At 35.4% G+C, this 12,455-nt stretch overlaps 1 protein-coding gene across 1 annotated transcript in view; it reads left to right on the top strand.

Moving 5' to 3' along the window:
• Nucleotides 1–12,455, top strand: part of DOCK3 (dedicator of cytokinesis 3) — a 500,037-nt gene that overhangs the window by 315,410 nt on the left and 172,172 nt on the right. The window contains exon 9 of the mRNA XM_031958628.1: nucleotides 1,899–2,053. Coding sequence (XP_031814488.1) covers nucleotides 1,899–2,053 — 155 coding nt within the window. The remainder of the gene's footprint in view (nucleotides 1–1,898; nucleotides 2,054–12,455) is intronic.

The following is a 12,455-nucleotide window of genomic DNA, read 5'->3' as shown; positions in this document are numbered from 1 at the left end:
TAAAAAAGCTATTATTAAAAAAAAGAGTTGCTCCCCAGAAATTCTTTCTCTGAGAAGGGCCAACAACAGAGCAGCATTAATCTTAAACCAACCTCTTGGCTTCTAGCTCCCTACCTGCCTGCCTTGTTATTCATATGACAGAATGACCAGAATGCCAGCACCTTCCATAAATATTCCAAACAGCACCAGCTATTCATGGCACTGACACTAATCTAGAACCTGGTTCAGTAACAAGAATCCCCACCTTCTCATCAGTCTGAAATATCCAGTTGCCAATAGCAACTCAGTAACTCGTATTTCATATTTTCAATTGTTTTTGTTGTTATTGTTCATTTTTGCCCTTTTTTATTTCAGTCTTTATCTTTTTAGCCTTTTGACCTTCTCATTCTTTGTATTACATTTTTAGATGATAATTTTAGTTGGTTTCCTTGCCACCTTAGTGCAGACCCTAATCAGTATTATTTATCCCCTTACAGCTAACACGCAGTGTCTTTTGCACGTGCTTTAAATGAAACTAAAATGAATGTAGCCATATTTTTAGCAATAAGAAATCCTTTAATCTGCATGCCCCTTTATTAAAAAGAATCTCATTGTCAGGGATGTTATTATAGCTTCACTTAGTATTACCTCAAGCGAGATAATATATATAAAAGTCTTTGAAAATCTCAAGAACTGTATAAATATAAGGATTTTTCTAAGGGGTTATTTTAGTTAACTTTCACTAAATTATCCCAATATAGCAGAATTACAAAGTATTGTCAGGGTATATTTGCACAGACTTCTGTAAGGACTGCTATCATCTAAACAAGTTTTGAAATTCTAACTATAGATATATAAGTAAAAATGAAATTTTTTTTCTAGATCCAGTCTATGACCAAGAGACCTGTATTCTAGTCTCTGCTACAGTCTTATCTATCTCTAACACTAAGATTCCATCATCTTTGCTCATTCATGCACACTGATAGAAAGAGCCTCATTCTCCACTGTCCTACTTATCCAGTCAATTGCCAAACCTTGTCTTTTCTTTCTCTATGACATCATAAGTAGAGATATAGGTATGTCCCTGTCTTCCCGTTTACATAACCACTGTGTCTCCCTCAAGCCCTTATCTCAACTAATGCAGTAGTTCCCTCCTGACTCTCTCCACTTCAATCCATTCTTACACAGCTGCCAAATGGTTTTCCCAAAGCACAAGTCTACTATGGTACTCCTCCACCTCCAACTCAGTAAATTCCAGAAGCTCCCTATTACTTCTAGGAACAACTAGACACTCCTCTGTTTGGCAGTTACAGCTCCTCACATTCTGGCCCCTTCCTACCTTTCTTCTTACACATTATTATTCACTTCTACAAGTTCTCTGGATCAGCCATTTTGATCTATCTGCCTTTCCTTCCATATACCTGCAATTTCCTTACATGTAACTGTCTCTTTCCTTTTGCACTAACTGCCACTCCCCACCATGTCTGGAACATTTTTCCTTTCTTAGCTATACTTAGAATCCTTGGTTCTATTCAAGATTCAGCAAAAATTCCACCTTTTTTTTTTGGACTTTTTCCCAGTCACTTTAGACTGGGAAATGCTTTCCTTCTATTACCTCCTGATGCCATTGGTCCTTTTCAGGAAGGAAGATTGAACAACAACTACCACTACCTTCTATCTATTTTGTAAATATCTATCAATTTATGTAAATATTTATCAGTTTATCTATCAATTCATGGTATCTCCCCCATTTAAATTTAAGATTCTTGAAGGCAAGGATTATTTTTCCTTTTCTTTGTATCCTTAGTGTTTATCCACCATGCCCGGAACATCGTAAACCCTTAATAAATGTTTATTGATTAATTAGTTGAGTAAAATGTCATTAAACTATTCAAATATCACTGCATCCTTCCACATAGGTGGATACCATTCGTCCACGTCATGGAGAAGCCTGCCGGATACCAGTGCCACATCATTTTTTCCTTAGTCTAAAGAGTTTCACCTACAATACCATTGGAGAAGATACAGATGTCTTTTTTTCCTTGTATGACATGCGAGAAGGCAAGCAGATCAGGTAGGACTGTGGCTAATATGGATTTATTTTTCCTGTAAACAAGGATATTTTGGGAAGCCCAGGTATAATATTAAGGGAAAATAGCATCCTCCTATTGAAACACATATTGAAGGTCAATATATTTATTTATTGCTGAGAGTCCTTTAATGTTGAAAGGCTATTTGCTTTGATTTTACTTCCTACAAAACTGAAGAATATTATTTGATTTATGGCCAACATGTTTAATGTACATAGAAATGAAGTCTCTAAGTGTTAATATCACAGCATAAAATGGTATGTTGAATATTTCATGGTACTTACTCTTTCCTACACTTTCATTCTTATCCAAGTAAAAATAACATTATATCTCTCATATATGGTGAGATATGATGCGAAAGATTCTGTGGGGAATATGTCTTGATTTGTTTTTTCCACTTATGAGAATAGCTTGGCTCCAGCTCATTCTTTCCCAGTTTCTGATCACCCAAGATTTTTTTCAATTCAGTTTGTGGCCATAGATCAACTGACCAACTAATTTCCCTATATGGAAATTTTACTTAGGACATTTATCTTCATCATCACTATTCAACTGATTTCTCAAACTTGCCAAATATGTCCTAATAAGACTAAAATATGCCAAATGGTTTTATTTTCTTATTTATTTTGTATTATTTTCTGCCAGAATATATTGCAATGACTTCAGGGCTTCAAAAGGGTTTGTTTATGTTTTGTCCCCTCTACCACCACAGATCATATTTACTTCTCCACTTTAGTGTATTGCATGTGACTAAAAATAAAAAAATCATTACCTGACGTCCATCCTGCCATCCCTTTGGTAAAAAACCCAAACATTGAACTAATGTGATCCTTAGAAGAGAGATGCCTAGCCTGATATTTACTCAAAGCCTCCACAGCTACATAGGACTTAATAAAATAGTGGTCCCTAGTCCCTTCAAATATAAGCCTGTATCCCCTCAAAATGATAGTACTTGTATTTAGGCAACCTATTTTGGGGGAGCTAAAACAAAATGGTGATACTTGGAGTAAATTTTGATGTAATGATTAGGTTTGGTGGAGTTTCCAACTATGCCCTGTACTATTTAACCAATAACATAAAATTAAAAAGAAAGAAAGTTACCACACATTTTAGAAGTTCTAGATATATTTCAAATTATTTGAAGATGTCCTAATAATAGAGAATTCTGTAGTCTTTCAATCTAAACGCAAAGGAAAGTCAGTTAGTTACTTAAACACCTCTTTTAAATTGATGACATTGAAAATTTTGCTTCAAGAAACACATTTTTAGCTTCCCAATAGGATCAGGACAGCTCAATATTTTTTATTTACACTATTCTTGGTTATATCTACTATATCTTAAATAAACAGTATCTCAAGGTATCTCCTTAGATTTCTATCCACTATAAAGCTTTAAGCTTTATATATATGGGTTGGACATTAACTTGGTCTGCAATCACTTTCCAAAGGTAATCTTTAGACATCCTAGAGGATCACAAAAATATTATGTAGGGTATAACTGATATTTACAAAGTAGAATTTATTTTCCCTCTTGTGTATGGCTTATCATAAGAATTGTTTAAATTGCTGTACTCGAAGAAAATGTTGTCATAGATAGACTGTCAATTTTCCTTTATTCTTGAGGAGCCAGACTAAGCAATGGAAAACCAAATTAGCAGGAAAACTAGACCCTTCTTCATTTTGAAGTCCCTGCTATGGTGTTAGAAAATAAACAAAAGCAGGGGATTTTATCAATATATGTGTAAAATGAAATATTCACAGATCATTCTTTTAGTTTTGATTAAACCCTACCTTGATCTGTGAAATGATATTGTATTCACCTAAGACCCCTTTTTGCCAGTAGTAGAAAATGTCAAGTATACATTTAGATTTATATTTGTCTCATAAGGGAAAAAAAAGACTATAAAGATCATTCTGTCTTTTTGTTGTATTTTATAAGATCACTGCATCAAAGAAGAGACATATTAGAATCATTTCCATCAGGGGAAAAAATAAGTACAAACAAACAAATGACAATTGCAGAGGTAAAGAATGAACCAGGATGGTACACAGCCAGAGAGACCAAGAAAGAAACTATTCAAGAAGAAAAGTAGTAAATGGTGTGAAATATTGTTGAGAGGTTAAACAAAGATTAAAGAGAGGATTTACTAGAGATATTGTTAATCTTCAAAAGAATTATTTCAGTATAGTGGTGGGAGTACCAGGATTATAGTGAGTTAGGAAGGAAATAAGAAGACAAAGATGTTGAAATGGTAATCCAAAGATAAGGGTTCAAGTCCTGGTTCTGTCATCTATTGCATGTGTAGCTTTGAGTAAGATGATTAATTTTTTTTAATACTAGTTTCTTCATTTAAGATCTATTCTAACATTTTGTGCAAATCAGAGCTGTCTAGAATTGCCTATGGTCATAGCAGTGGGTTCTCATCATTTAAAGTCCTCAAGTTAAAATTGTACTGGTATGATCATTTGCCAGGAGAGTATTGTTAGGTACAGATAGAACTAATTTTTCTCAAGAGTTCCTTTCAGTTTTGGACATTCTCTTATCCTTTTAACATGTAGGCAGTAGCAAAAACCCAAGTGTCCCATAGTAACAAAATGAAGTTAGAATGTAGACCTTATGGCAAAAGTAAACTAAATGAAAGATATTTTAGGAGAAAAGATCTATGGAAGGAAAGAAGGAAGGAAGGAAGGAAGGAAGGAAGGAAGGAAGGAAGGAAGGAAGGAAGGAAGGAAGGAAGGAAGGAAGGAAGGAAGAAAGGAAGGAAGGAAGGAAGGAAGGAAGGAAGGAAGGAAGGAAGGAAGGAAGGAAGGAAGGAAGGAAAGAAAGAAGGTTAGTTCTTAGCAAATGGATCTCTCTTATACATTTAAATGAAGTAGATACTCTACAATATTGCTCTTCTGGAGTCTTAGAGGCTTCTACTTCCATATCATAAATATTCTTTTTGTAATTAATCAAACCTTTTAGCTGTCATGAAAATAATGCAACAGACTTGTTAGATAGATTTTGTGGGGTCCTTTAGGTCCATGTGACTCCCAGAATCCTTGAATCTCTTGAGCAATAGATAACAGCTCTGACCTTTATAGGTGAATTGAATTAAGTAATTCACATCATGGCCCAAATGACAGAAAAAAATTAAGAAAGAAATTAGTCATTACACTTATATAGATTGAGCTGTAGAGAGATCTAAATATGCCATGGGATTGAACTCATAGGGAGAAAGAAATGTAAAATTCATAAGGCTATTGAAGATGTTAAGAACCCCAGAGAGTTGGTTTCTTTCACTGAGGAATGGCTTTGCCTGACTTTTGTTTGATTTACTGTTTTCTGAGGCAAATTGAGAAAAGGAAAAAAAAACTTTTAAGTCAAATATAAAGTGACCTTTTTACTGTGCTCTTCAAAAATTAAACTTTCATTTTCTGATTTCATTGAGTAAAGAATTCCAATCTTCCAAAAAATTCTTTTGTGCTATTAAGTATATGTCCTAAAATTTTACTAGTTTAAACCATCATTTGATTAAACAAAAACAAAACTTCTTACTCTTAGATCTATGGATAGAATTTATGGGTAGAATTTGGAGACTCTATGAATAAGCATAAGGAAGAAAATGGATCTTTATTCATTATTATTGTTTTCCTTTATAGTCCCATATATCTTATTTTATACATTTAAAAGCATTGTTCTGACAAGAGATCCATATGCATCACCAGACTGACAGAGGGGTCCTTGGCATAAAACAAGAGCTCCTCATCTAAAGTGAAGCTTTTTCAGAGAAGTATCCCAGAAATTATTAATTCTCCTGAGTTCATCCCACTTTGTGGCAACCCCAGTAGCCATGCTGACCTCCATGATTTTTCTATATCTTTTTATCCACATTTTTCCATGTATTTCACAATTGTATCTTCTCTATGTCGTTATTCTTGTCTTTTATATTTTAAAGGATATTTCAACTGCTTCATTCTTTTTTTAAACTCATTTGATTTTCTCATTATCAAGACATCCAGCCTATGTTCCTAATCTATTATTTTGATGCAATTACCTGTGAGTCCCAGGGAATTCTATAGAAAAGCTTTCCTACTCCTGATTTCTGTCTTTCCCCCAATCCAGCGGTGAGATTGTCTTTAAAAGCAATACCAAAAAATCTTTCCTGAGCTGTCTCTTCAGACCAATCCTTAAATGGTCCTGTTTTTGCTGTCCACTCTGCTTCAGCTCATAGAACACTTGACCTTACTGAATAATTCAGCTCTTTGTACTTCTGTGCATATAAAAGTATTTCATTTGGCTTGCTAAACTATTCATATGTCAAAATCTATCTTACAAAATCTTCCTGGCAATATATCTTTCTTCTAGTCAATTATCATCTACTGTTATAGAAAAGAAAATGAATTCAATTGAAGAAATATTTATTTTACTGTGTACAAAATGCTCTAGGCCTTTTACTCTGAATACAAAAATGAAATTGCTATAGGCTCAGCTTTTAAGTAATTTGCCCTCTAAAATCTATATCATGATCTTGAACTTCTGACTGCCAATCCTAGGCAAAAGGCATACCTAATATTGATTGTGATGGAGTATGATTGTACTATAAGAAATGAAGAGCAGAATAGTTTCAGAAAAATCTGGGAAGATTTATATGCTGATGCAAAGGGAAGTGAGCAGAGCCAGAAGACCATTGTACATAGTAATAGCAATATTGCAATGATGATCAATTATGACAGACTTAGCTACCCTGATGAATACAGTGATCCAAGACAAAGGAATTGTGATGAAAAATGTTATCCATCTCTAGGGAGAGAACTGATAAGCTTTGAGTGTAGATTTGAAGAAACTTTTTTTACAACTCTTTATGTTTTTTGCGTTTTGGTTTGTTTGGGCTGTTGTTTTGTTTTGCAAAATGACTAATATAGAAATGTTTTTGTATGCATTCACCTGTCACATAGTTAATATTACATTCTTTGTCTCCTCAATGGTGGGAAAGGAATGGGAAGAAAAGAGAGAGAGAGTTTAGAACTCATTTTTTAAAATAAATGTTTAAAAATAATTTTTTTAAAGAAAAAGACGCACCTAAGAAAATAGCAAAATACTCTGAAAACTTTGTCAAGGAGACAACTGTTACTGATCTTATGACATCTCTCAGATCCATACCCTTCTTTCCACTTCTGTAGCCACAATTCTAGTTCAGACTCTCATAATTTATTGCTTAGACCATTGCAATAGCTCCTAATTGGGCTCCATGTGTTCTGTCTTCTAATTATAAACTTTTCTCCTCATACTTGCCAAAGTGATTTTTCTAAAGTGCAGATCTAATTTCCTGTCCCTCCCTACTCATTATAATCTGTTACTTTCCATCACTTCTAAAATAAAATATAAACTACTCTGGCATCCAAAGTTCTTTAGGTCTTGTCCCAACTTAGCTTTCCAGCCTCATTACACATTACCTTCCTTCTCACATTCTGTTCTCCAGCCAAACTGGCCTTCTTTTTGCTGCTCATACCTGACATGACAGTTGAATGGTACAGCGGAGAGAGTGCTGGTTCTGCAATCAGGAAAACCTGGCTGCAAACTGAGCCTCATTTACTTGCATGTGTGATCCTGGGAAAGTCACTTAATCATTGTTAGATTCAGTTTGTCTATCTGTAAAATGGGAATAATAATAGCACCTGCCTCCCAGTATAGAATAAAATGAAATAATATTTCTTAATGATAATATTAACTTAGTATTGTTATTTTTTTTTCGTCACTGAGCCCAGGACAGTGCAGTACAGGTAAAAAGAATGAACAAAGGGCATAAAACTTCCTGGCATAAAACTAACTTTCTAATTCTCCTTCCTGATAGTATTGACATGATATGTCATGTCATGATATGTAACTTGGTTGCTACCAACCTGCTTAGCTGTACCTAGATTGTCTTAGTTTACTTTATAAAATGCAAATCAACTTCCTTTAGTTTAGAAGCTTTGGTTTATCTACTTTATATAAATTAACATCTAGCAACCTCATAAAAAGGAAAAGGTCTCATTCATGACCTTACTAAGGTTTTTGGCAACTGTGGCTGCCTCTCTGTCATCCACATAAAAACTGACCATTCTTAGTGATAAAGTAAAAAGATGGGAGCCTACATAAGTAAATATGACATGAGGTTGAATTTTATGGGACAAAAGGGAAATCTGTACAAAATTTGAGGAAGATGTGATTTCTATGAGGAATGTGAACCTGAAAAGGATGGTATTTTTATGAAGTAAATACTCAGTACTGGCTGCCACTCTGATATATATTGGTTATACACATAACTTAGTGGGAAGAAAAAAAGAATAGTCATTATAGAAATGTTTCCTGTTTTTCTCTACAAAGGAATCTTTTAATTCTCTAAGAAACATATTGCCTTATTTGGAATAGAAAGTTTTGTAAGGGTCAGTGTTGAAAAATTACCCATGCATATGTTTTGTAAATAAAAAGCTTTAATTTAAAAGAAAAGAAACATATTGCCCTATAAAAATTTTTTAGCTAATTTTGTCTGTACATTTATAATAATAATAATTGCAGCTGATATTTATTGTGTTCCATAAAGTCTGCAAAGTACTTTAGTTACGTTAGCTTATTTAATCCTCAAAATAACTTGGGGGGGGTAAGTGATACCAGCGTGATTATATCCATTTGAAGAAGAAGAATCTAAGCTTGGTTAGGTGAGGAACTTGACCATAGTCATTTTCACTAACCTTTAACTGAAATTTAACCTTTCATTTAATTATTTAAAAACAATATTCTGAGAAGCGTTCCACCAGTGCCCTTCCCCTCCCTCGCACGTCGAGGACTCATGAAAAGCAGGGGCTTCCTCGGATTTCGCCGCAAGCTCGGTACTCGCGCCTCATCCCTTCCTTTACGCCAAGCTTCAAATGTACAAATGAGGATTTACAGGCATCTCCAGGCATTCAGTCCCCCAAAACATCGAGGCTTCTATTAAGGTTGTGTTGTTATTGTTTGTTAAAATGTAGTTAGCTCAGGTGACAGGTAGTAATTTTAGCCCATTTTGTATTTCTGTGGGAACCCAGCGACTGCAGAAATAGCTCATCTGTCAGGCCCGTAATGCCCTGTGGCTCGTCGCCAACAGCCCAACTGAATCATTCAGCAGCACTGAGCCGGAATTCACTAGGAAGCAAACTCGGTTGCTTAGGGTTATTTTTCAGAGCCAACCTCATTTCCCTCACAAATTTGGAGTGCCTTTCTGTAAGATGCCTTTGTGAAACATGCTCCACAACAGAATGCAAAATACTAACACAGATTGAGTCTTCGATCTGGGGTTATTTCAGGTCATCAAAAGCCATAAATCCTCACAAGATTGAAACCCAGAAGACACCTTAGAGAGCCTCCAAGCCCCTCCTTTTCAGATGATTCAACTGAAAGCTGGACAGACAATCCCGTGGAAAGAGCTTTGATTCTACAGAGGAAAGACTAAGGTTCAAATCTCACTTCTTTTTCTACCTGAGTGACCTCTAGGCAAGTTATTTAACCTCCCCTAAACTTTAGTTTCCTTATCTGTAAGAAAGCAAGAAAGGGACAAGCATTAATTAAGCACCTGCTAGATGCTACGCCCCATGTTAAGTGCTTTGATGTGGTATCACTACAAGTAGGTTCTGTTATTATTCCCATTTTACAGATGAGGGAATAGGCAGAGGTTAAGTAGAAATTGAGTGACTCATCTACACTCACACAGTCACACAAGGTGTGAGACTGAATTTGAACTCAGTTCTTTACTGTGCCACCTACCTCCCTAATGATGGGCTTGGATTCAGTGGTCACAGTGGTCCCTTCCGGCTCTGAATGTATGCTTTCATGAACCTTAAAAGTAGGGATTACTTAATTTTTATTTGTATCCCACAGTATAGTGTCTTGCACATAACAGCAGTCTAATAAATGTTCCTTGGCTGATCCTACACAAAGTACTAAATTGAAACATCTAGGTCTGGACCCCAAACCAGAGATCTTTCACTTCTACCCTATTGCCGGACCTTATAAATTTGGTTCTTCCTTCTGACTCCTAATGCCTTCCCACCCACACTCCCCACCCCTTGGAGAATAGCAGGCTCCTTAAGGTCAAGGACAGTCTCGTTGTCTTCATATTTTTGGCATCCAGTGGAATGATTTTCTCATGGTAAGGCTTTTAATAACTATTGAAAAAGCTCTTAAACATGCTTTGTTTGGGCGGTTGATCCATATTTGGACCAGAGATACAAAATATTTGCAGATTAGAGTTAATGAAAAGGGCACTGGGACTGAAGTCAAGAAGACTCTGTGTTCAAATTCAGCCTCAGACATGGGTGAACTCTACCTCAATTTTCTCATCTGTAAAATAAGAATAACAATATGAGGTTCTCTATTATATTCACTTCAAATAATAATAGCTCCTAAGGTCATTTTGAGGATCAAGTAAGATAATTTTTGTGAAATGCTTTGCAACCTTCTAAGCATTATGTAAATGTTAGTTATTATTATATTACCATTATTATTATTATATGCTATTCAGGAACAATGCCTATAGGAGGATCCCTAACAAGGCTTTTGTGCCCTCTAGCCAAATTTGAAAATTATCCCCCCTCTTACTGTTACTGTCTGCCAGAGGCTTTGTACCATCATTGGGACACATTTGAGTTGGGATATTACAAATGAAATACCCGCTTGCCAAAAAGGTGAGGATTTTCTGGCATTAAGTTATGCTTTTATGAAAAGTAATGTTTTAATTATTACCTCATTTTGCTCCCTATATCCTAGACATGCCTAGCTCTATCCTGCGTCTGTCCATGGGCCTAATTTGTGCAGCAGAACTAGATTCAAATTCCAACTGCTGCTTCCTAGATGTGGGACCTTGAAAAAAACATTTAACTTCTTTGAATCTCAGTTACTTTGTCTGTGAAAGGGAGAGTCCAGACAGGATGGTCTCTCCGGTCCTTTCTAGTCCTGTGATCCTATGATTTGATTTAAGGTCAAAAGTGGAATGACTGTAGGAACCCCTCAAGGATGGGGATGACTATTTCCTTACTTTGTCTCCCCAGTGCCTAGCATGATGTCTCTCTCATAGTAGTCACTTGATAAATGTTTGTTGGTTTGATTGACTGATAGAAAGTCACAAATTTTTTTTCTCAATTTGAAATAAAAACCAAAAAAAAAAAAAAAAAGAAAGTCTCTCAGACTATCTTTGCTTAATATTCATAGAGCCTGAATAGTGTGCTAAACTGATGATAAGGTAAAATAAAGGGAGATATAAAAGTGGTAGTATAATAGATAGATGGACAAATAGGTACTGACCCAACAGAGAAAGTGAAAATGCTTAGGGCAGGTCCTATTAGGGTAACTTGGTGACAGAAATGGGAATAAAAAAAAGAAAGAAAAAGAGTGGAGTTGAAAAAATTGGGCTTAGATCAACATCTCAAACCATATGAATGACTAATTGAATAAACGAAAAAATAATTATTAAGTGCCTAACTATGGTTGCCAGGTAGTATAGTAGATAGAATGAACACTCATCTTCCTGAATTCAAAGTTCCTCAGACACCCTGGACAAGTCACTTAACCCTGTTTGCTTCAGTTTATCTTCTATGAAATGAAATGGAGAAGGAAATGACAAATGTTCCAGTATCCTTGCCAAGAAAACCCCAAATGGGGTCACAAAGAAAAGGCTAAACAACAACATGAACCAAGAGCTGGGCTAAGATTTGAGAATACAGATAGAAAAGTCAAAGTCGTCTCTGCTCTCAAGAAACTTACACTTTGTTTGAGACAGATAATTGATAAAAATGAATGTTCTAAAGGGGTAATGGTATAATGGGTGACAAGGTCCAGGAATCCTCTAGTTTCTTCAGTACTTCAGGTGGCAGGGATAGGGTACAGAGGCAGAGCAGATGATAAGGTATAATGAATGACCCACCATCTCACTGGAAATACTAATGTTGCTGACTCACCTTATCCAAATTGTGTGAGCAAATCAAACCAAATGGGTGGGTACTTGATGGCTTGGATCCCGCCTAGGAGGTGAGTAGAATACAAGGGGAAAAGGATAATGCAGGTACCCATTTCATCTAGAAAAAAATTAAAGGATTATAGAAGAAGGTACCTTTCATAATTATGATTACTAATCAAAAAAGACAAAATAATTTAGATTATATAAAATCTAAAAGATTTTGCACAAACAAAATCAATGGAGCTAGAATAAGAAGAAAGAATATCAAGTGAAAGAAATTTTTGTATCAATATCTGTGTTCAATTTCCAAGATATGTAGAGAATTGACACAAATGTATATGATAAGCTATTCTACAGTAGATAATATGGGCAAAGTAGTGCAAACATTGTGGAAATTCCTTTGCATTGTCTGAAAAAGTTACTAAATTGTTCCTCCA

Source organism: Sarcophilus harrisii, chromosome 1 (genome assembly GCF_902635505.1).
Source record: "Sarcophilus harrisii chromosome 1, mSarHar1.11, whole genome shotgun sequence".
NCBI lineage: Eukaryota > Metazoa > Chordata > Mammalia > Dasyuromorphia > Dasyuridae > Sarcophilus > Sarcophilus harrisii.
This window is presented reverse-complemented; position numbering and strand designations above follow the sequence as displayed.